This window comes from Harpia harpyja, chromosome 22 (assembly GCF_026419915.1).
Source record: "Harpia harpyja isolate bHarHar1 chromosome 22, bHarHar1 primary haplotype, whole genome shotgun sequence".
NCBI lineage: Eukaryota > Metazoa > Chordata > Aves > Accipitriformes > Accipitridae > Harpia > Harpia harpyja.
This window is the reverse complement of record NC_068961.1, coordinates 10,546,313-10,570,014: the sequence shown is the minus strand read 5'-3', so window position 1 is coordinate 10,570,014 and position 23,702 is coordinate 10,546,313. Positions and strand designations below refer to the sequence as shown.

Sequence of the window (23,702 nt, the reverse complement as noted above, 5' to 3'; positions counted from 1 at the left end):
GGTGATCTGCAATCTCACAAAACAATTACAGAAATCACAAGTCAAGCTCTGCTGGCAAGGGTACATCAGATCCTGCTGACAAGCACAGTTGGAACACTGTTTCTGTCAAAGTTTTGCCAAAAGCTGTTAAAAACCAGCTAAAATTATGATTTTCAAAACCATGTAATTTACATAAACATATGTCTTTTCCACCAAGCCTCTCCTAAACAACAGTGACGCAAAACATGCTGGTGGATTTCCAGCTCCTTTCCCCCCAGCCCCAGAAAGGTTGTGCAGTCCCTTGGTTAGAGACAAGCCCAGGAAACCCTGGGCTCGGCGGCTTCTGCAGATGCCCAATGTGGTTAGCACCACTGAGGTGAAAGCGATGTGCAGGATGGGCAAGGAAGAGCACAGAACTACAGTAGGTCAGACAGCTCTCTGGCTTTTTACGAGTTAATTTTTATCAGCATTTTTCCATCTGTCTGCACAAGCCTGGCCCTTTTAAAAAGCCATCAAACCCTCGACTGATGACAGAAGAAAATACATTGTGCAAAGCTTTCGAATTGCGTGCTACATACCGCAGTTCATTTCCGTTACGTTGAATCAAGTCAGGCAGTTAAATCTCCACCCAATCACATCCAAACCAATTGAAAGGAGACAAGGAAAGAGAGCACAGTTGCCCCCCACCACCTTCCCATGTGTTCCTTGCACACAACTGATGAACACTTCCCATGCAGAAGATTAGATTTCAGTATTTACCCAGCAAGGCAAGAGCCGGGAGGGAAGAGCACAAACATCAAATACAGCCTGGAGCATATCTATTCCAAGGAAATCCCTGAAATTCAGCAGAGAACCTTGAATATGTACAGTGAAGGAGGGAAATGTGTAGCTAACCCACACACTTCTACAGAAAGCCTCACGTCATTAAAATTAGTAACATGAAACATCAGTAAAGTGCATGGCGAGGGGATGCAGGGCTGGCTCTGTTACATCTCAAAGAACTGTTTGTCAATAGAAAATCTGCAGTAAATGAGTGTTTCCACATGCCCTCAGTGGAGATAAATTTCAGACCTAGCTTTAGTAGTTTAGCGACTCAACAGAAAAACAACTGAAAAACTAACAGAGAAAGGTCAGATGTAGCGAGTGCTTGCTGAGCTTGATTTATTCAAAGGAGACACATTTAAATCTAGCTAAAAAGCAAACAAGTCATGCCAGCGCATCGCCAACTCCCTCCTTCCCATAACATGGGACTATGTAATGAAAAAGCACTGGCAAAGACTGTTGATGTTCATTCAACGCTGCGGTATAAAGGCCAATTGCAATTCCCAGGTGTTTGAGCAGCAGTGACCACTTGTGTTTGTTGTTTAAACACACCTGCCCACCATGGCAACAGGATGTTGCAGCGCTAAATACTGGGACATCATATTTTAAAGATGAGGTTGAAAAGGCAGATTGGTAAGGCAGAAAATTTTTCACAAAAATTTTTTTATACTAGGAAAATTGCAAAGTGGGGGAATTGAAGCAAGATTTACCACAAGTCTACAGTGTGTTTTAGTTACACACCCTAGTATTCCCTCTGTGTTTTTCTCTGTTGATGAAAGGGCTTCCACACCGAGCAAGAAAGGTCTTCTAAGGATCAACTGCTAGAAGTCAAGTCAAATACTTTCCTCATACCAAGACTTTCTGGAAACAAAAGTCCATTGCGTTATCCTGGACTAGGTCTGTGCCATAGAGGAAATCAAACTAGAAAATCTACCAAGGCTTTTGGTCTTAGTATCCATGGCATATACACAGAGATCGATGGTGAACCAACAGAAGGGCTGGAAGACTCCCCAAAACACAGTGAGTAACTGTAGATTTCTCCACATAGCCACCATGGTGAGAAAGCACTATCTCAGCAGGTAGGATATTGGCACCAAGGACAGACATGGGAACATTTTTCCCTTTAGCTTGCATGGTGAGTGGGGAGCAACTTGGTGAGAAATAGAAGCTGCGCAAAGCAGCAGGAACGATTCTGCTACCGCAACATGGAAACAACTATCGGTCATTACACGGATGGAAAAGAGGGGGGAGTTCAGACTTCCCTCAATCCCTTGCCCACCCTGTCGATTTTGTGGGGATTTTCAGAAAAGAAATTGATGTCTGGAAAGACAATGAGAAAATTCTATCAGTGTTATATGGGCAGTGAAATCCTGAGAATAATCGATGTAACCTACAGCAAATATAAAGGAGCAGGATGGCACAGAGAGAAACCACGAGTGGCACAGAGGACTGTGACCAGCAACAAGGAACTCATACTGAAGGTGTGACTGAAACCAAAGCAAGATGGTAAATCCGCCCAAAAGCAGCAGGATAGCAGAAGTCAAAGAGGCTTGAGGTTCATACCATAACAATTATCTGTTGTCTTTTACAGTCACTCCAGGTGACAGAGTTCCTCTCAAAAGTCCTTAACAAAGTTCCTTATTTCATCACCCAAAGCCCCAGTCTCCATATACAGATATATAAATACACACACCCACACACATGCATTCATGAACAAATTGTGTCATTACTTTGAAAATCTGACACCCAGTATTCAGCATGCAGTTGTTCCAAATGCTGCCATCAACGGTGTACTACTTCCCCTTAGATGAAGGACTTGATTTACCAGCAAAACAGACGGAAGTTTACAGAGCTACACAGGTTATTTTTGATGGAACAGAAATTACACTGAAAGCACGATCTGCTTCCCAGTGGAGTCCTGCAGCAGAAATACATCAACATGTTTTCATTAATGTTTGAGCAATGGCATTCCCGATTACACTTCCTTATACTGTACACTACACAGAACTGTATTTTTATGAAAGACTACACATGCATACTGAAGCCCTGGAAGAAGAACAAGTGTCTCGGGAAAGTTAATTTCACTTAACTGTATGCAACCTTCCTCCTTCCCCTAATTTTATTTGTGGGTACAATTCATAATTAGTTATATATACATAGCACGAATTACTTATATATACATAGCATTTTGCGAGGCAAATGAATCAAGGTTTTCTGCTAGTTCCCTCCAAGAAAGCAATTTTAATTAAACCCCTCTATTCCTGAAGATGGGATGATGTTAGGTGTCATAAGAATCAATCTTATAATCCCAGTTTCTGATTTACACAGATCTCAGCAGAAGCAAAGGCTGTTGACAGAAAATAGATCCAGTAAAGTATAGAAGATTAATAAAGGATTAGGTTTCATCTCTGCTTCCAAAATCCTATCTCAACAGCACTCAAACAGCAGATGCCAAGTTTCAGCTGTGCAGTCTGTACACTAATTAATTTAGGAAGTCAGACCAAATCAACGCATGCAACACAAAGCTGGTTGGCTTTCTTCACTTTGGTCACCTTTCATTTTCTACAAAACCATCTCAATTCACACCTACAGACTCAAATCAAACACGTTCCAGAGCTTGTAACAATTCTGGTACCTAAAAGATTAGGACAAAAATTAGCTATTAATTCTAGAACTGAATTGCTGACTAAAAACAAACTAGATCTTGAATATAATTCTTGGTCCAGTGGTGGTTTGGTTTTTTTTCTGCAGAATACAGACTTGACTATTGTCAAGTAAAATCTGCTAATCTGCAACAGCAAAACTGCTCCCAAGAAACTGGGTGCTATAATGACCTTTAGTTTATGATCACTTTCATACAGACCTTAAAATGACAGCTGCAAATACTTCTTTGGCTCACAAGAGACATCATTAACTCTGCATACCAGCAGTTATGCCATTTCTTTCAACAGAAATGTTCATAAGGTTTAAGCATATACATGTATATCTGGGAATTACGACCATGGATCCTGTGCACTGTGTTTATTTTGCTAGGAAGAAATGTCCTATTGTTCTGCATATCTAATGAGTCCTTACTGCCCTTTCGCAATCATCTGGGTGATTTGGGTTGCCCCAAAATTCTTTCAAATAGCCTGTGATTCTCTCCCAAATCTTTCTCCAATGGACGAGTTCCAGAAAAACCTATGAATAAATTGCCTTCATATTTTTCCCCATGAGGACTCAAGCCATTGCACCCGCACCAAGAAATTAACTTATTCTACTCATCCAAGTTTGATCAAAAACCTGAGATAATGGGAAGCATTACTAGTCCTCCTGCTGCACCCCAAGCGATGCTTCCCCAGCAGCCTCTAGCCACTACTGCCCTCCACCATGCTTCCCAGCTCAGGCTAGCTCCAGTTCTCATTAGACTCTGACCTGAAATATTCCAGAAAAAGAAGGGGTGGAAGACTGTTTTTTGCCAGGTTGCTGTGCTGAAGCAGCTCAAAGGTGTTGCCAGCAGCACAGTCAGCCAAAGGACAGACAGGAACACAGCAGCTGGCAGCTCGGGGCACTGGGAGGCTTCCCTGAACTGCCGTGCAAACACATGGGATATCAAGAGATCATGGCCTGGTGTAACGAGCGTTTTGCCCTGTGCCAGCTTTGGTTTTTTTGGTTGATTTATTTATTGTTTTAAAGAAGAAACATGGAAATGCTCTACTTTGGAAAAAATACACAATTAGGCTACTTTCTCACCAAGTTTATATCTTGCTAAGCTCATCGATTTTTTAAAAAAACTTTCTTTTGGAGGGGTGATATGCCAGTGACAAAAATCTAAGCCTCATCTCACAGCAGAGCTGACCCACTGCTTTCTTCATTGTGTCCAATGACACTTCAGAGTGGCAGGACATGAAATACTGATTCATCAAAAGCAGGAATGCCGTATTCAAATACTTGAAAAACAGAAGAAAATGTTACCTCCAAGATGAAATTTCAAGTTTAAACTCTCATAGGCCAATATTCCTTTAACAGCTTTAGGGAACTTAAAAGGTCCCTTTAAAAATCCTTATGCTTCATGTATTTTTAGACAAATATTTTTATGACTACAAGATGAGCAAGTTCTCCACTGCTTTAGACTGTTCCTATGGAAACAAACCCACTGGCAAACAGGAGTCCTGAACAACTCTGGTACCCTGCTCCTTTTAGCAGGAATAAATCACGTTTAGAAATCCGCAAGTCTAAAGGCCTGATTATGTAGGGCTCAAGGAATTGCAATCAACAGAGTCCAAACAAAGCTTTCCAAATGAAGAGTCTGAAGCGTATGAAATAGCTAGAGGCTTACTTACTGAGCATACTTAAATCACTTCGCATATGTGAAGTGTCTCAGGAAATTAATTCTGAATTGATAAATGCATTTTGCCAATTGCAAAGAATTGATTAAATGGTTTGTTACGAAAGAGTAGAAGCAGCACACAGACATGCCCCATAGCACTCAGACTTACTACAACTAGCTTCTGCAGGAAGCTTTCGGAGGCAGAGGAGGGAACGGACAACAGTTGGCACGCATTAGCTTGCATTTTCTGTGGCGAACCAAGTAAACAAGGTGTGGCAAAGACTGCTACAGAGGAGAATTTAGCACAGGAAGGAGAGGACAGTGATTCAAATCAAGCATGGTTTGAGCCTGCCCTTCTACAATCTGGCAGTTCCTCTCAAGATGCCAGATGAGGGCTAAAATATACAGCACGTCCCCATTGCAGAGAACATTTTCCTTTATCAGTCAGAGCTGCTCCAAGGGCAGACATCTCCATGACGGGAAGGCATCAGAGAGCACAACACGATTCTTCAGTGATGTGAGAGAGGGATGGAGGTGCCCTGAGGTTCCACGCGCCTTTTCTGTCTAGTGTCTTTGAAAGGAAAGGGAGAGGCGGCACGACAGTGCTATAAAGGCTGTCTCTGCCATTTCTTGGAAGAGACTCTCCGGGAGGTTATTAAGTGTCCACTGCTAGCAACAGTTTGGAACAGGAAAAATACATGTGTCAGGACAAAACCTGTCACGAACGGGGGCAGGGAAGGAGCAGAGAAGCAGCTGGATTTTTGAGATCCAGTCCAATTCTAGTTGCTATGATCTTCCATTGTAAAAATCAAGAGTTACTCTGACCTCTTGGTACAGTAGGCATCTAAACATATGGGATTTCTTTTGCAAGAGTAAATATGAGGTCAAAGCAGTTTGTGATTTCTACTAAACAGGAAAGTGATGACTGATTTTAAAATGTTTTAATCAGTCCTGTGAAGGCTACCATTGCACAAGTAAAGTTTTGCCTTTCCTATAGGATGGATTGCTTTTAACCTCAAGAGAAAGTTTCTGCTTAAGTCCCTGGGCATCTCCTGCCAAATACTTACTCCTTACAGGTGAGGACTTCTGGCAAGAGACTATGAGCTTCCTAATGTCACCTGTAGCATCTCACAGACCCTGCTGATGCATGATCTATATTTGAGAATACCTACTGCTTTTGCAGTCAGACCTTAATGAGTGGCTAAAAACCTCAGATAAGATTATTTTTATACTGCTAAGTACCATGATTCATCCATTTCTACACTCCAGGGAGAAAAACAGGAAGGAAACACTTAGTAAGTCCTCAATTTCATTTAACATTGGTAATGAGCGTCAAGCAAGCTGTGGGAAGTGGAAAAAAAAGCCAACCTCATTCCAATTGGAGTGGCATTTAATAAACCTATGCAACTCTGGAAAAATAAAGATATACTCATGAGGTGGGTGGCACATGGAAGGATTAATTTGTGTTAATTAGAAGTTGTGGAGGAGGAATATTTTGAAGGGGGGGAAGCAGTTTCAGAATTTCAGTGAACATTGTGATAAATACTAATTAGCCAATTATTTCTCCATAGTGGCAAGCAGCTTTCAAAGTCATTTCTTCTGCAACTGTCACACCTCCTGTTAAGTGGCTAAGATGCACCCCACACAAGCCTCAGACATAACTATTCTGGCAAGACCAGTTTGCCTCTCAGCAGTATCACTCCCTTTATCCTAAATTTGATAAGGACAAAGGAATAGGGAACAGAGGCTTTTCCAGAGAATCAGGGTTATTTAAATTAGACATTTAAACAGAACAAGTGTGAGAGGCTAACTTGCAGAGGGAAAAGCTCAACACACTTATGAGAAAGACTAGGAACAGAAACCATTGTGAACGTCCCAGCTCAAGATCAATTATGTCGTAATGCCGTCACACAGAAGTCTTAAAACTTCAAGTATTTTCAGAAAGCCCAGCATTCCATGATTCTTATTATGAAAAAAAAAACCCCAAACAGACTAAGTGCTGATTATTAGGAGAGAGAAGAGAGGGAGGGAAAGACAGAGGTACGCATGATCCAGAAGGCAGTGATTAGTATCATCTTATTAAGGCTGCTATGGTAACACCAAACATGAACTAACCTGGAGAACCATACTCATGTCTCGGTAACCTACAGATCTTGGGCATCACTTCCATTAGGGTCTTGACATACTGAAGAATGGTCCCTTGTAACTAAGAGAAAACAGATGTGTGTAAACATGTTAGTGTTATTGAACTAGGAAACTTTACAACAAATTGCATTCAAACTACACATGAACTAAACAAGCTCTAAAAATCTTGCATTTAATTCTGTCAGTCATCATCTTAAAAATTTTTCAAATGAATACAGTTGCACTTCCCTTCATATGGCATTAACCACCTTTTGCTACAGGAAGAGTGGCACAACAGCTAAGGCCAGGAAGCTAAAAAAGAGGAAATCATGTTCTTCTCTCGCAGACTGTCTCTATTGTCTAATCATCTTTTAGATTTTTGGTAAAAAAGTTGCATTTGAATGCTTTCAAAAGCAACAAGAGAAAAATCCTTAGCATCAGGTATGTCTGTAACAGCTCAAACTGGCTATTCTGGGCATACCAGTTAAGACACAGTCCCAGCCTACAGTCAGTCTACCTTCCTCCCACTAGACACCTATTTCATACCTGTCTCCCTACATCTGAACATCTGCATCAGCAGGATACCTCCCCCCAGGCCTTTTAACCTTCTTTATAAATGCCCAAGCATTCAGTGCTACTTTTAATGAATTGAGACAATCTACCACCTAAATAAATAATAATAAAAATCTCCCCAAAAAACAACAAACCAACACTTGACCCCAAACCACAAAAAATATCTGTGTTTTCCTCTTTCCCTGGAGATTAGACCACAGCACCACTTCAAGCAGGCTCCAGCCTTTCTAGATTGCAAAAAATGTACTTAGAACATTGTGGGAATTACTGTAAACAAACTGAATGTGTCAAGTGTCTGAAGTGAGATTATGAATACTACAGCTACCCCCCAGTATAGTTGGATTATTTTGGCAGCATGCTCCTTACAGGCAACAGGGAAAGAGAGGAAAAGACAATTTCTTTGGCTTAAACTTAACTGCAATGCATTATGACTATATACACAGATACTAATAATACAGGGAACAGCCAGTCCCTCAACCTCCTCCTAGTTACAGAAAAGACCCTTTTCAATACAAGATACCTAGGCTGTATAGATAACTTGTTCAACATCTGGTCTGAGCACTCTTCTAAATAGGCTTGATGCTATCCATTGCTAGATCAAGCACAGAGATTAAACCTTCCTTGTTATTAAGGCGTCATCTGTCAATGATGTTATTAATGAAAGCCCTGAAGTTAGGCAAGGCAGAAAGCACACTCCAGCTGTTGTCAAAAAAATATCGAGAAAGTGAATTTACAGTACAATCTTTAAGTTGAAATCAACTAATGTGAAACAGTCATACTTTTCCAGAGTTTACCCAGGACATAACAGCAGAGGTCTCCACAAATTAAATTCATCTCCAGTGAAGAATCCAAGGTTTTCAAAACACTGCTCAGGCTACCAAGGCACATCTTCTATTGCTCTCACAAGACACTGAGTACTCTCAAACACAGCTTATATTGAACTTCAGTGGAAGTAAGATTTTAATTAGTTTTATCTGACACCTTACTTTCACTTTGTTTTTCTTGAGACATTTCCTATCAGAAACCATTTGGAATAGCAGAAAATGAAAGACAATTGGCATACCAGGCTCTTGACAACTTTCAGCAACTCCTCCATCACCACAGCAATACCCTGATACCCAAGAAGTCTACAGATGACTTTAAAGTGAGGGGGACCAACAAAATTCCTGTAGTTGCTGTAGATGCTGGAGTATGCCAGATTCAATGCCTAAAACGAGAGAACAGACACAATTAATGACAATTTCAGCTGACTGCATCTTTATAATAATCTCATTTAAACAGCATTTTAAAGCATATTAATAATAACTTTGTCTCTCTCTCTCTCCAGAGGTTAAAATACAAAGCTTCCCTTTTGTAAGGCAGGAACTCCAACCAAAATCTCTGTATTAGCAAGAAAAACTTGTAAATGCTTTTTTTTCCACCACGCATCTTCCACTTAACCATTTATAAAGCCATGAACATTTCCTCTTTTGTATTTTTCTATTTACACAGGTATAAAAGGATAAGAGCAGTCAATGCCAACTCTCAGATCCCTGAATTTAAAGCACAGCTTCTGCTCCTATATCGTCCATTTTATGTACAAAACATCTTGAAAGAAGTTACTTCAATTTTTAGTTCATAATAGGTGTTTTAGATCTTTGAGGACTCAACTACAAAAAACCAGCCTTCTGCAGTTACTGCTCTGCAACTAATTAATAAGGATCTCTCTTTTTCAAACCCCTTAGCTATACAGAAGATCAAAGCAAATCTAAGTCTGGGATGTAACCTCATGGAAATTATTCCAGAGTTGTATAAATAGGACCAGGTGCTTTGCCATATTAATGGCTATTTCTTCAAAGCAAACACAACTGTACACGCTGATGCTGTGTAGGGATTTAGGAACTGCTTGCTGAAGCTGCGGATCAAAGAGGAGTTACCTAACTTAACACCCTCGATTTCTGTAAGTGGGTTGTTCTCCTAATATCCTGAAATTTAATTTTAAAGGGGAATCTTGTCAACCTTTCTTGCTGAAGGTTCCATTGTGCTTCCTTTTCTTTTCTGCAGTTATCACTCTTTCCAATACATGCATGAAAGACAGCATACTGCTAGACTTTCAATTCCACACACATCAGCTGTAACAAAAAATTTTCCTTCACCAGTATCCAGGAAGAACATTGACCTTCCCTTCAGTGCAGATCCTGCTCCAATTATCCATGCAAGTCAATACCAGATACTGTAATACATGGCATTGCACAAAGAAACTACTAGGAATTCAAGTCATTAAACTCTACCAAGCTCTTGGAGGATTTTAGTCTCATAAAAGGACTTACAAATCATCTTTAGAAGAGATTGGGATAGAAGATACAGTTTTATTTTTGTTGTAAATCTCTATATAAACACCAGTTTCCAACGTGTTTTGAACCGTTGTCTTAGAAATTAAAAAATTGGATTCTAGACTGATATATAGCAAATGCAAATTTAGCAACAGGTTAACACTTCTTGGCCACCTTTTGTGGATGCCTTAGATTCGCCTTCACAAACCCTCGTGCGTCAAAAATTGTTGCACTATGAAAGAAATACATGACAGCACAGGCTCAGAAGAAACCATCTAGGTCATAATGAGAGAGAACCAGAGATGCAAAACCAACTTTCTGAATCAGGCAGCTCCTGACCTAAGTGAGAAACCTTGCATAAGTTATTAAAACACTCACACATAGAAAATTACATAATTTTATCCTGCTTCAATGACCACAGAAATTTATAACCAGCAATTTATTTCTGCAATGCAAAAATTCAAGAAGTTGCCAGTACTGAAATTTACCTAAAGTTTTAGTTATATTTCTTAAGTGCCTGAACTTCTGTCTCCATCTGTGTGATGAAACTATATACTGAGACAGCCTGACCTGCAGAAGGTAGGTTTGGGGATTTTTTTGTTTTTCTTATCTTGAGGGTCCTGGTGAACAAGAAGCTGACCACGAGCCAGCAGTATGCCCTCATAGCAAAGGCGGCCAACAGCCAGCGGGGCTGCATTAGGCAGAGCACTGCCAGCAGGTCGAGGGAGGTGATCCATCTCCTCTACTCAGCATGGGTGAGACAAACCTGGAGTACTGGGTCCAGTGGTGGCCTCCCCAGTACAGAAGAGAGACAGAGACACATACAGGAGATCCCAGCAGTGGGCCTCAAAGATGATTAAGGGACTGGAGCACCTTTCCTATGAGGAAAGGCTGAGAGGGCTGGGACTATTCAGCCTGGAGAAGAGAAGGCTCAGAGGGATCACATTCATGTGCATAAGAAACTGATGGGGGGAGTAAAAAAGATGATGGAGCCAACTGTGCCCAGTGGTGCCCAGTGACAGGACAAGGGGCCATGGGCACAGACAGGAAATCCCATTTAAACATCAGAAAAAGCATCTCCGTTGTGAGGGTGGTCAAACAGAGAGGTTGTGGAGTCTCTCTCCTCAGAGACGTTCGAGACCTGACTGGACACGTCCCTGAGCAACCTGCTGCAGGTCACCCTGCTCTGGAGGGTCCCCTGGCCTCAGCCATCTGTCAGTCTGGGAAGCTCTGTTCTAAGGACCACAGGCTTATGTCGATTTTGTGGAGGAGGGCTGTTTCCAAATACTCACCCATCTTTTCTGTGAATGCAAACTAAAATAGACACAGTCCTGCTATTAGATTGGAGCTGGCTGAAAGGCTAAACTCCAAACACACCCCACTGGGTGGACAGCCTAAAGCGGCATCCTTCTAGTACAACGGGTGCATTTCCATACCTCTCTGCATACAGAAAAGGGGTCTGGGGCATTGATGGGGGAGAGAACTGGTAAAACCGTAAGAAAATATGTGCAGATGAATGTCCCAATATACTAAGCTTTTATACAACTGTCCCTAAAAGGGTGAGATTTAATCTTTTGCTTTTGATGTTTCCAATCAGGTAGGTGTCTACAATAAACATGTCCAAACTATCTATTTTGGCTATAGTGCAAGGAGAATTTTACTTCAGTAGGTTAAAGCATTTTACTGCCATGAGGTTAACAGGAGGGAACTCCTCTTCGCACAGCAGGAACTTGTCATAGAAAAGCAAGCCCTAAAAACATGATTTCAGTATTTAAAAACTCACCAATACATAACAATAAGAAGCCAGCCAACTAGAAATACATCTTTCTTTAATGTAACCCTCATGGGGAAGTACCTAAAATGGTCCACCTGTAAACGCTGGATTAGCAGAGCTTTATAAACTGTGACAAGGTATTTAGAAAACACTATCACGCGCCACTGCTGCTTCCCCCCCCATAATGCACAGAAGCATAAAATGCTTAGGGAAGAAGCCACTAACAAAGGGAAGGTGGGGGTGGAGAGGGAGGGAAGGAAAGAGGGAGTTCATTATTTTTTAAGCCATGCTTGCTCCCTCCCCTACTTAAATTAAAAAAAAAAAAAAAAAAAAAAAAGAGTTGCTAGTTGCTGATGTCATCAAAGTGCTAACATTAATCACTCACAGCATCACGGGTACATGCACAAGAGCATATAACAGGGATGTTCAGGCAGTACACTGTCCAAGGCGAGGCAAGCAAGAGAGGGGGAAAAAGACTTTTTTTTCCACTGTATGTTCTTTGAAAAGCAAGGCAACAGCATCTAGACAAGATGTGCGCTTGCATGAATTTAAGTGGAAGAGACAAAGAAACCATGCCACCAGCAGCATCGGAGAAAAAAACTGAAAGCACCAAGCAATAAGAATTCAGTCCAGGGAATCTGAGGGGAAGAAAAAGCAAACCAGCAAGCAGAGAGATCAGGCAGGAAATAACTCATGTGAAAAGGGATACAGAAAACTTAGTGTTTATATAATTTTCACAGCAGCATCACTATATGAAATTTCCATCAGGAAGTGACGGTAAGTACTGACTTTATAATCTGTAAAACATCAAATGGGTTTTCCAAACATTTACATGTCAGTAATTATGTGTCACCTAATAACTGATGTTTTGTAACAATAGAAATGTATTACTGTTATTTAATTAAAATCCAGACATTCTACTTACAAAATGCTGTGAGGATGAAACTATTGTTTCTAGACTGTGTTAGGAAGTGTTCTATAAAAAATAAATTATAATTTTAAGTAATTGGGATCTACCGGCTACAGAGAAGACAACTGAGCAAGTAAAAGCTCCAATCTTACTAATGCACCCAATTTTAATATCTGCAAAAGCTGCATAAATGCCAAAATGTGTCTGTCTAATAAGTTTATTTGATAGCGAACTCAGTTCCATTATATTGTTGCTGTATCAAAGAGGGTGCAGTTACGACACAATTAGAATGGCAGCATCTACCCAGATCAGTCATATCTAAGGTTTTACATTGTAATGAAAATAAACATACATCTTTTTCTTCCCACTTCCCAATAAATATAATCCAAAAGCCTTCGAGCAACAATTTTCATACATAAACAGTCATAGAATTCTTCCTATTAATATAACTATCAAAATCCTACTAGAATAATATAGATTTTGTGAGCCTCCTATCTAATAAAATACAATAAAAGTATTACAGAATAATTTCAGAATATGTTATGAGCAAATCTTACAAGCTTTCTTCATCAGGAGAATTTTCAATAGCCAGTTGTTATTTAGCCAGGAGAATTAACATTTTAAACCTGATCATTAAAAAAATAATTAGTGTTTATAATGAAGTCATAAACAATGAAATACAGTGTTACTGTCATGGACATTTATCTTCATAAAAAAAGTAAGAAACTTTCACAGTGGAAAAAACTTTCACGAGTGCCACTAGAAACTGACTAAGAGAATCAGATTAAATTGCTGATGTAGGCTCTTTTTCAGAAGTTACCCTCACAACACTAAAAGCAAAAAAACCATGCCAAACAAATGAAAATACCCACTGGCTGTTAATGTATATTCTGTAATAGACTTGTTTAGAAAATTGCAGAAAATAGATGTTTTCCTTTCATTATTTACAGTGGTAACACAAACTGAGAATCTCAAAATACTGGCTGTTTTTCTAGTTTTAACTTTATAATGAGGAGGAGCATAAGTTCAGGGCAGACAGACTATGGAATTACATACAATCGCTTAGAACAGAACAGAGTATTAGGCCTTTTTTAAAAACCCACTATTTATCCAAAAGGTATGCTATAGTGAAAGCTGTGTTTCACCATCTAAGCTTAGCTTGAGAAAGGTTTTCCAAGAGGCTGACTAGCATCAAGACTAAATATTGTGATGCTGATGCCACCAATGTAGTCATCACAGCCACTGCTGCTCTAGCAGTGGCTACAGATGTGCTAACTCACCAGCAAAAAATAGAGAATGTCACTGAATAAGAAACTAATATAAAATTATATTGGAGAAAAAATAATATCTGGTGATGTTCCCACATACTGTTTTGTGTTTCAGTTGATTGTGACTGGCAAAAATGAAGACTTGCGGATGGTAGAGGCATTTATCCCTCAATAGCCACTCCTGCCACCCCTCTCTTGCCACTTAACGTAAGAAAATTCATTGCTCACAAAAGCAAGCTTTGAGATTATGTAAAACACCAAGTAAGTAAAATAAAATGCAAGATACTAGACTAGAGACAAAAACAAATGCTGCATTTCTTTTTCAGTCATCTGAAAAAAAATGGTGAAAGAAAGTGGTTCCCCGATTGCAAATTCTGCAAAACGCACCATCTCTCATGGAGACAAGATACAACGGGTCACCTGTACAGGCAGCAGCTCCAGCTGAATTTCTATAAGCATATGTTTATTCTTTCACTTGGGAAAGAAATACAGAGTTTAAAATACCCCAAACTTTAAGAACTTCCAATTCCCACTTTTACACAGCAGTACCAAAAATAAGAGCATAGTTTCCTAATAAACTCCTTTCCTAAATTACAGAGCACTACGATTAAGATCCATACAACATCCCCAGTGCTGCAGCTTCTCAGTTACCTCCCTGGGAAACAAACACCTTCCCTTTCTACAGCATTGGGAGAGAAAAAAAAAAAACCACCAGAGCAACGTCCCAATGGGAATAATCGTCCAAAACATCACAGGAAACACGGCTATGGTAATTTGGCCAAAAATGGCCAGTTGTGCCGACAGCTTTTACAGCATCATGTACCACCCTAACTGGAACAGCATGCTATCCAGTTACTCAAGAAAGAGCTTTCAGAAGGAAGAGAGAGTGCCTGCCAGCCACTCCTCCTTTGTTGTTGAAAACCTAACTCCGCTAACGACATACATCGTGTGCGTGACCTGCCAGTCCGCAAACCCCTCCAGTGACCAGTGCAGAGTTTTTAACACGCTGGAACAAGACCCGGCATCTGCGAGCAACACCAAGAAAGAGCTGGCGCTGGGCATCTGGCTCACCAGCAGCGTCCTGCTCCTCATCATCGCCGCAATCCTCCTCTATGGCTGCTTGCACCTCCTGTGCCGCAGGAGACGCGAGCGTTTGCAAGGGCGAAAGGGGACCTCCAAACAAGACCGCGGGAAGGCGTGGACCAAAAGCACAGCGTACGCCTCGGAGGAGCTCAGCGGGCAGAGCCAACTGATGCAGGACACCAAGGAAAAGCATGCAGGTGGCATCCAGCTGGCCACAATCATAGAGAATCCCTCAGCATGCAAGGAGCCCATCATGCCAACTTCCAAAAGCTGGGAACAAGTGCCAACGACAGGACAGTGCTCTGCTATAAGTTAGAAACCTTTTGTCAGGGAGGAGATTTTTACTACGTACGACATCCCAACTGCTTCAAACACATTGCATGCATTGTCGGTGCTCACAACGGGGAGCTCCGACCGCTCACCGCAGCACTCCTGGCTGTACCTCCGGTGTCACATCCCTTTCCAACAGCCCGTACACAGCCAGAGGTACTCAGAGGCAAACGTTCAGATTCCCAAGAAGTGAGCACTTCAGCCACACTCCATTATTTAAAAATTAAGCATGTAGCAAATAATCGGTTTACATTTTGAGGGGATTTTTTGGTTGCTTTTCTTTAGTCTAAAACAGCAAACAAATATAAAAATTAATCAAGTAACCAAGAGACTTTTTTTTTTTTTTACTAGCATAAATAAAACTGAGTAGAAGTTTTGAGACAGCACTACAGGCAACGGGAACATACACCCCAAGTGTATGTAGTGGTTTGCCAGTGTGAGTTTTACCCCCACAATCCTGACTGCTTCTCAAACTACACACTACAAACTACTACACTCAAGACTACGCACTTCACTGACCGTGGTGCTCTCCATAGCTCCCATCTGAACGAGGTCAATCTCAGCATGTAAGCTAAACTCACCAGGATTTTAATGGTATCCTTTCATCTGTCTTTCAAATTTCCCCTAGGCCTAAAAACATATGCAAGATAGTGACTCTGTAAGGACACTTCTAATGAAACTAAGGAAATATCCTGGGTTATCGTATTTTGCACTCCTCTGCACCCACCACAAGCCACCTTCTGCTCCAGGGGCGAGTGACTCCCCTATAGAGGAAAAAGAGTTCAGAGAAGCAACTGCTGGCCTTTCCTTCTCTCTTTCTCTTTCAGTTTTAGTGATGAAACTCATTCACCAGCTGCAAATTTCTATCCAACCGTACAGTACGTTTTGTATAATGAAGGGGCAAGGAAGTAAAAACATGCCAAAACATATTTTATTTTTGTAATAAGAAAATCTGCCAATCAACTCACTCTGCCTTGAGCTTCATGGCAAAGTGCCAAGAAAGGCCCTTTGGACAGAAACCCGTTCACCCTCACAACATGACAAGTTTTGTCTGGCTTACACATATAGGTCACTGTCCTGGTTTTGGCTGGGATAGTTAATTTTCTTTCAAGTAGCATGAGAATAATGTTGATAACACACTGATGTTTTCAGTTGTTGCTAAGTAGTGTTTAGACTAAGTCAAGGATTTTTCAGCTTCTCATGCCCAGCCAGCGAGAAGGCTGGAGGGGCACAAGAAGTTGGGAGGGGACACAGCCAGGACAGCTGACCCAAACTGGCCAAAGGGGTATTCCATACCATGTGATGTCATGCCCAGTATATAAACTGGGGGGAGTTGGCCTGGGGGGGTGGATCGCTCCTCAGGAACTGACTGGGCATCGGTCAGCGAGTGGTGAGCAATTGCATTGTGCATCACTTGTTTTGTATATTCCATTCCTTTTATTATTATTATTATTGTCATATTATTCTTGTTATTATTATCATTATTAGTTTCTTCCTTTCTGTTCTATTAAACTGTTCTTATCTCAACCCAAGAGTTTTACTTTTTTTTCCCCTGATTCTCTCCCCCATCCCACTGGGTGGGGGGAAGTGAGTGAGCGGCTGTGTGGTGCTCAGTTGCTGGCTGGGGTTAAACCATGACAGTCACCCTGTTTTAAATCTCTTAAGTGCATTTGTGTTCCATAAAAACATAATAAATCTTAGTATTGCTGTACGCTATGCTACATCTGAAAAACAAAGATACACTCTGACTGCAGGCATTTTAAACTGCTATTGATACGAACGTATGCATAAAGTCAGCTCTTGTTGACACAGCTCAGTTGTAAAGTAAAGGCTGGAGAACTGCTGGCTGGGCAGCTGCCATCCCTTTCCACCATGCCCTGAAAGCCGACGGGGTGTACAATTTTGGCAAGAGAGTGCCCACTGAGTATTTCACAGCAGGCAGTGGGTCTTTTCAGCTACTGTATTTTGACAACATTTCCCACAACTTGTGAAAGACGTCAACTCTCATATTGCTAGGAAGACGGGAGCTGGCATAAGTTTGAGGCAGCATCTTTACTTTTTCCTACTAGGATAGGTACAACACACAGAAACACATGCTGAATGAGGGCAAGTATTACTTTTAGAAAACACTTCAAAAGGCATTCTTTATTGTGTTAAGTTAGCAATAATGTGTTCTCCACCCCCTACATAGCATTTTCTCCAGCTGACACATGTTCTTCTTTGTCTTACACATCAGTCTTAAATAAACTCTGAAGACAACAACAGTTTACTGCTGTTTCAGATGAAGGTATTTCATGAAACAGACACTGAAAAACTCTCTTCAGAGCATAAGCCAACACTACAGGTTTACTGCCAAAAAGGGGTGGCTGGGTAGCGGGGACAGAAAAAAATGCTTTAAAATGATCTTGTAATCAAATTAACGGTAATGATTCTCTGACTTGGATTTCATCAAAGAGAGAAAAGATGATTTTAATGTTAAAGGGATGCAGCCAAGAGACATATTCTCATCTCTGCCAACATCTTGGGCCCTTGAAAACCTGTTACTCTCTGCATCTCTGTTTCTTTATGTGGGTTTTAAGGCAGTCCAATACATATATTTACATGCAATTATATGTTATACAGACATTTATATACCATACTGAGAACAAGGAGCAGTTGAGTCTTAAAGCAGTTTTGAGGCATTCACCTACTGAATCTTGTTATTTATACACAAACACATATATACAAAAAGACACATGTATCAAATTGAGATGGCAAGGAGCTACCGTGGAAGTGCTTCCAGGAATGGGATTTACCTCATCTAAATATAAAATCATTCCACCCAAGGAGTTTACTCTGCACTACTTAGATAAATATTTATATCACCTCATAAGCAATGGACCATCTTGCAGCCACTGCAAATGAGCAATGCATAATGAGCATCATCTGACTTCTGCACTACTGTTGAAGAACTCATGTCATCACACACACACAGAGCTACACGATTCTTTGTCTCTTGCTCAGAAAGTTTTATTACAGATTCATTCAGGTTCATTCTGGCAATTCTGTGTTTTGGTAGTTCACTGTCCAGTTTTAACAGTGATCTAGCAAGGGGCAAACTTGCTAAGTGATTACTAAACTGATAACAAGATGCAACATAGTGCAAACCGATGTTAACTTGTGCACCAGCAGTAGATAAAAACCATTATATTCACACTGAGAAGTATTTTCCAAAGGGGTCTTTTTTCACAAAACAAATGAGTTAGCATCTACAAAATGCAGAAGACATACAAACATGAAAATCTTTGAAAGATGTTGTATAAGCCAGAAAGGAAGCTCTTAAATTCTGGTCTACACAACCTCTATTAAACCAGGTACTTCATTAACATGCAAAGTTAGTTTCAAATCCCCAGAAGAGACTCTTTGTTATATGTGCATTATTAAGTATTTTATGCATCCAGCCCACGTTGCCAAATTTCAATCTCCTAACATTCATTTCATTAATCCTACACACACTTCACCTGAGTAAAGGGATTTCAATGACCATGCTCAACAAGCTTTTAAAATACTCCAGCTCACTTAAAAGGCTGACGAGCTTTTGCAGGTCAGCTCCTTCCCACCTGACAGCTCTGCTCCCATGTCAGCCAGGAGAAGTAATTTGTATCTGTGCATTTCTGTTTTGCTAATTGGATGAAGATACTGCTCAGAAAGCTTTAGATGCAACAGAGAATGGGGACACAACTGTCTATGCTAAGCATCAATACACATTAATATAGACCAAATGCTTTGATCCATTTAGAAATACCTGAGACTACGTGAACACTTTGAGATCAAAACTAAAAATTTCTTTAATTACTCTTAAGCAAGCACATTGCTCATGCAAAGCTTCTGCACAGAAAGTGTTTAGCCGTTACAGTCCAATACATGCATGTGTGAGTGTACATATACACAAGAAACCACAATGCTGTTGTTTTGACCTAAATAAACACCATGGATTGCTAAATAAACCTCCAAAACCCCAACCCCCAAAAAACGCCAAAAACCCAAACCTAACCAACAACAACAAAGTCCAATGGGGAAAATAAAAAGTCATATTCCTTGGCCATATGATCAATATGAAGTGCTCACCTGAATATCTTGAGTAGTTCAAGAACTCAGAAAAGACAATAAAGTAAAAAATACATAGCTACTCCATACCCCACTATTATCCAGTCAGGAGGCAATTCAACAATATAACTGTTGAAGGACCCAAACAAGGATGTGCTCTGTGGCAAGCCTGGCTATATAGTACACAGAATAATATCATGCAATTACATCACACGCTAGAACTTGTTGCCTCTATCATGTAAAAATTACTATCTGTTACTTGCTATATACAGTAGAAATGTCCTCCTAAAATTCCATTCAGATATACTCAATTCCAAAATACATTAGATTCAATAAAAATATACTGTTGTAAATATCTAAAACTACAGAGTCAGGAATATTTGCTAAAATAGGCATATCTAGTTATGAAACTTGCTCCAGAAATGCATCTAAGAACACCCTCGATTGCTCTTGCTCATATGGAAAAATAACGAGAGTTCTGAAAACGTACAGCTCTCAGAGTAAAGATTACTAAACTCATTTTAATAATGTAACCTGACTGATAAAAAAAGGGTTCCCCAGTTAATCCTCTGTCACTAACCCCACTGTATCATCACTTAGATAAATTAAGTTAGCAGTCTCTACTAAATTCAGTGGGGTTTTTGCTCTTTACACTGCATCTGGTGAATTCCTAAAATAGTAAGAAACACAATAATCCTAATGTAAGAAAATCCCACTTTCCTATAATTTACTGTTCCCTGTTGGAGAACAATTATTTAAAACACTATTCACAGTACCAGGCAATCAGCTGTTACATTCTACATTAAAGACATGTGAGTCCTTTTCCACCTCCTTTACATTTTAAAAGCATGAAAGTTTTACAAATGCAGCAGATATATTAGGATTGAAATTTGTAACTTCTGAGCTGTATCTTCAGCTCTCAAAAACTAGCTTGCTGGGCAAATCACAGAGATTGCACCATGTAACTAGGATATGATGTGTGGGAAATAACAGTAAGGCAAGGGCTAATTATGCTCATGTTTAAGTAGGAGCTAGATAATGAAAGTAGCTAGATATGAAAATGACACAGCGCACTTGTATAAATTACTAGGATAATTGAGTACATAATTTAAAAAAATTTTTTTTTAGTCAACAGTCCTCTAATTTGATCCTTATATTTTAATGGTTCTTTTCCATACTTTCATTTTGCCTCCCTGATACTCAAGAAAACAATGCAAAATTAAGAGTGCTAAATATTCTCAAATGATTTGCTGAAGATACCACTGCTGGTTTTTACTGCTGTAGGAAGTAGATCAATATTTCTGACTGGATATTAAAAATGCAGATATATGTTAATGTGCTATACCTTTAACTGTTGTTAAGACTCAGGTAATAATTCTGAAGTGTAAGAAAATAAATCTGCAGTGATCAGGGAGAATAAATCTATCCCTCCAATACTCAATACTGCCCACATGAGCATAGCATTGGTCCTGTGAATACAGGCTAACTTTCCTCACTTGGGTAGCTCCATGAAAGCCCACAACTATTCTCTTGTGCCATGTACTCTCTCAACTTGTCACCCACATAAGCTCCTTTCCAACCTCAGTATTGGGCATTGCCTTAAGGCACAGAGTACGTGACTGCATATCATGTACACTTCTATTGAAAACTTGCATAAACCTTCTAGGCACTCCTAATGTGCAAAGCAAGAAAGATGATGTTAATACAGGAGATGAGATGGCCAGAAGGCCAAGTTCATCACAACGACTTTGAGGTCTTTGGGTTGAAGATGCCAAAGAAATGCTAATTTTTTTGGAAATAATTTAAGCAGTTTGGTATCTGATAGTTTAGGGTGGTCAGAATCTATATTCCTTTTAAGTCAGATAACATCTGAAGCAGTTTTTCCTATCTGTTCCCATTCCTCCTGCCATCACAGTCTTCATCACTGTAACAAGGGAGCAGCTGCACCCAAGATAGGCTCTTGTTCTCACTTCACCAGATGACTAATTAATCTTCTCTTTGAGTCTGCTCTGCCACTATAAGCAACTGTGCAATGCAAGGTGGTTGAGAGAAGGACTTATTTTTAGCTTTGTCAGATAAGACTAACCATCAGACTAATCACTTGCACTTTGGCTGAAACATATGATGAGCTTCACAGCAAAGTCTGAAAAAAAGGCGTATGTTGAATTTAAAATACTCCCAAAATATATTTGAAGCCATTTTTAATAACTTTCATATTCTATAATTTCTATAATTAAAAAAGATACCTTTAAACATTAGCAAACCATAAATATAAAGGAAATTAAATCCAACCTTTGATCCATAGAGATACTGCGGCTGTGCATTAGGCTGCTTATCTCTCTGAAACTCCTGAGAAAATGGTAGCACGGTCCGAACAAATCTATAAAACCAAAATAAAGAATTCATTAATTATACTTGGGTTAGTAAGTGTGCGCCTAATGCACCTTACCCTGTATAATACTGCTTTTGTCTACATATAAAATCAAAGCCAGACTCATAGCCTTTCAGCCCAAGTTGCAACTGGGGAAGCACATAGCCTGCACTGCCCAAAAGCCTGGACACAAATCATAATCCAATTCTCCATCACTTACTGGGACTCTGTTCTTCCAGTGGTGTGCAAAATACTTCTCACCTCTACTCTAGCCCAGCCCAGCAAAAAGAGAATCAACTAACAAAGTAGCAACAGCCTCTCACAGAGAGTAAGGAAGTTCCTTGTGCTTTCAAAATTAAGTCCTTAAGAATGAACTACACCTTCAAAGAACATGACATTTCTATTTAATGCTTTGGAGCTTTTTCCCACCAAAGAAACTCACAGCAGGAGAAATACTTTAGGTTAATCCCTTTAAAAAAAAGTCAGGAGGAGGGGTATAAGCCTTGTAGCAAAATTAATGTTTCAAAAGTTTGATCATACTTTAGTGTGAGCATGTACCAATACAAATCATGTTTAGCTTTACCTTTGTGTATTGTTAAGAGGATGGCAAGAGAACCACAAAGATATGGAGTACTGCAAAAGATAGGATCAAACAGCCCACGCCAAACTGAGGACCCCAGAGTGTGAAAAACTGTGCTTGGGCAGAACTCCGCAGGCATGAGTACTCCTGCGAACGAGCAGGACAGACCTACTCCCCTGATGTTGCCTGTTAACTGTGTAATGCACATTTTGCAGCACTACAGTTTTAGTGCAGAAAGAAGTTAATCAACATCTCCTACAGTTCTGATTCTGCTTAACTTTAGTAAACTGAGCAAAATTATTGGTGTGTGTGTTTACAGGTTGGATGGCTACTTTATTTTTTAACTTGATAAAAAGGATTTCTTGTAAATGGTACAAAGCTGTATATACACAGGGATGAGGAAAACCAGCTATTTAAGAAGTGTACATCAAATGTTTGTATCAGATCAGGCTGTTCTGAGTGATAGCTGAGTAAAATAAATGCATCTAGGAAAAGGTTTCAGGAAAGGAAGTTTGCAGTACTTTGTAATATCATAAGATACAACTGTATCTTGGTCTTTTTTTCTTTAAAATAATGTTTGAATTTAATCAGCACACAAAATAAATGATTGATTAATAATTTTTCCTAGAAAGAACATAGAATTTCTATTTTTAATAGACCCATTTTCTAGCTGAAAACAAAACCAGCCATGCTAATCAAAAATTGTTTCACCCAAACATGTATAAATTGCACTATGTTGCTTACAATTATTTCCACTGTGTTTTATTTCTGAGTAATGCGAATCATTCTTGTGAGAATCTGTAACTGCAGGACAAGGTTTTCTGTATTTTTTTAACCTGCTCAAAATTAGGTATACCCACAGTTTCAGCTACTTGTTCATATGTATTTTAGCCCCGTCTTTCCAAAAATACTTCTACTTGCTGAAGTCCAGAAAGTACTTGCATTTAGAGCTTTTGAAGAAAAAAAGATCATTTTTGTATTATTTTTTATACTCTCTCTCTCTAATTTAAATTTCCTTACATTTACATTTCCTCAGTTTACAAGTTTGCCCCTTTCTCTCTCACTTACATAGCAACTGAAAACTTCCTCTTGAGATCACTTGAATCTGTTCTCTGCACAGACACTTCATTAAAGAGTTTACCAGAGATGATGTAAACATTTGATGGAATTCAAAGTAATCT

At 39.8% G+C, this 23,702-nt stretch overlaps 2 protein-coding genes across 5 annotated transcripts in view; one reads left to right on the top strand and one right to left on the bottom strand.

Annotated features, from left to right (window-relative positions):
• Positions 1 to 23,702, bottom strand: part of CYFIP1 (cytoplasmic FMR1 interacting protein 1) — an 81,739-nt gene that overhangs the window by 8,452 nt on the left and 49,585 nt on the right. For all 4 annotated transcript variants that reach the window (XM_052774098.1, XM_052774099.1, XM_052774097.1 and 1 more), the window contains 3 exons: positions 21,863 to 21,950; positions 8,871 to 9,014; positions 7,226 to 7,316 (listed from right to left, as the gene is read on the bottom strand). In XM_052774098.1, the coding sequence (XP_052630058.1) occupies positions 7,226 to 7,316; positions 8,871 to 9,014; positions 21,863 to 21,950 (323 nt within the window). The remainder of the gene's footprint in view (positions 1 to 7,225; positions 7,317 to 8,870; positions 9,015 to 21,862; positions 21,951 to 23,702) is intronic.
• LOC128135296 (fibronectin type III domain-containing protein 9-like) lies at positions 12,328 to 16,594 on the top strand. The gene is made up of 2 exons (XM_052774103.1): positions 12,328 to 12,670; positions 14,669 to 16,594. The coding sequence occupies exon 2, from the start codon at positions 14,799 to 14,801 to the stop codon at positions 15,468 to 15,470; it is 672 nt and encodes a 223-aa protein (XP_052630063.1). The 5' UTR covers positions 12,328 to 12,670; positions 14,669 to 14,798; the 3' UTR covers positions 15,471 to 16,594.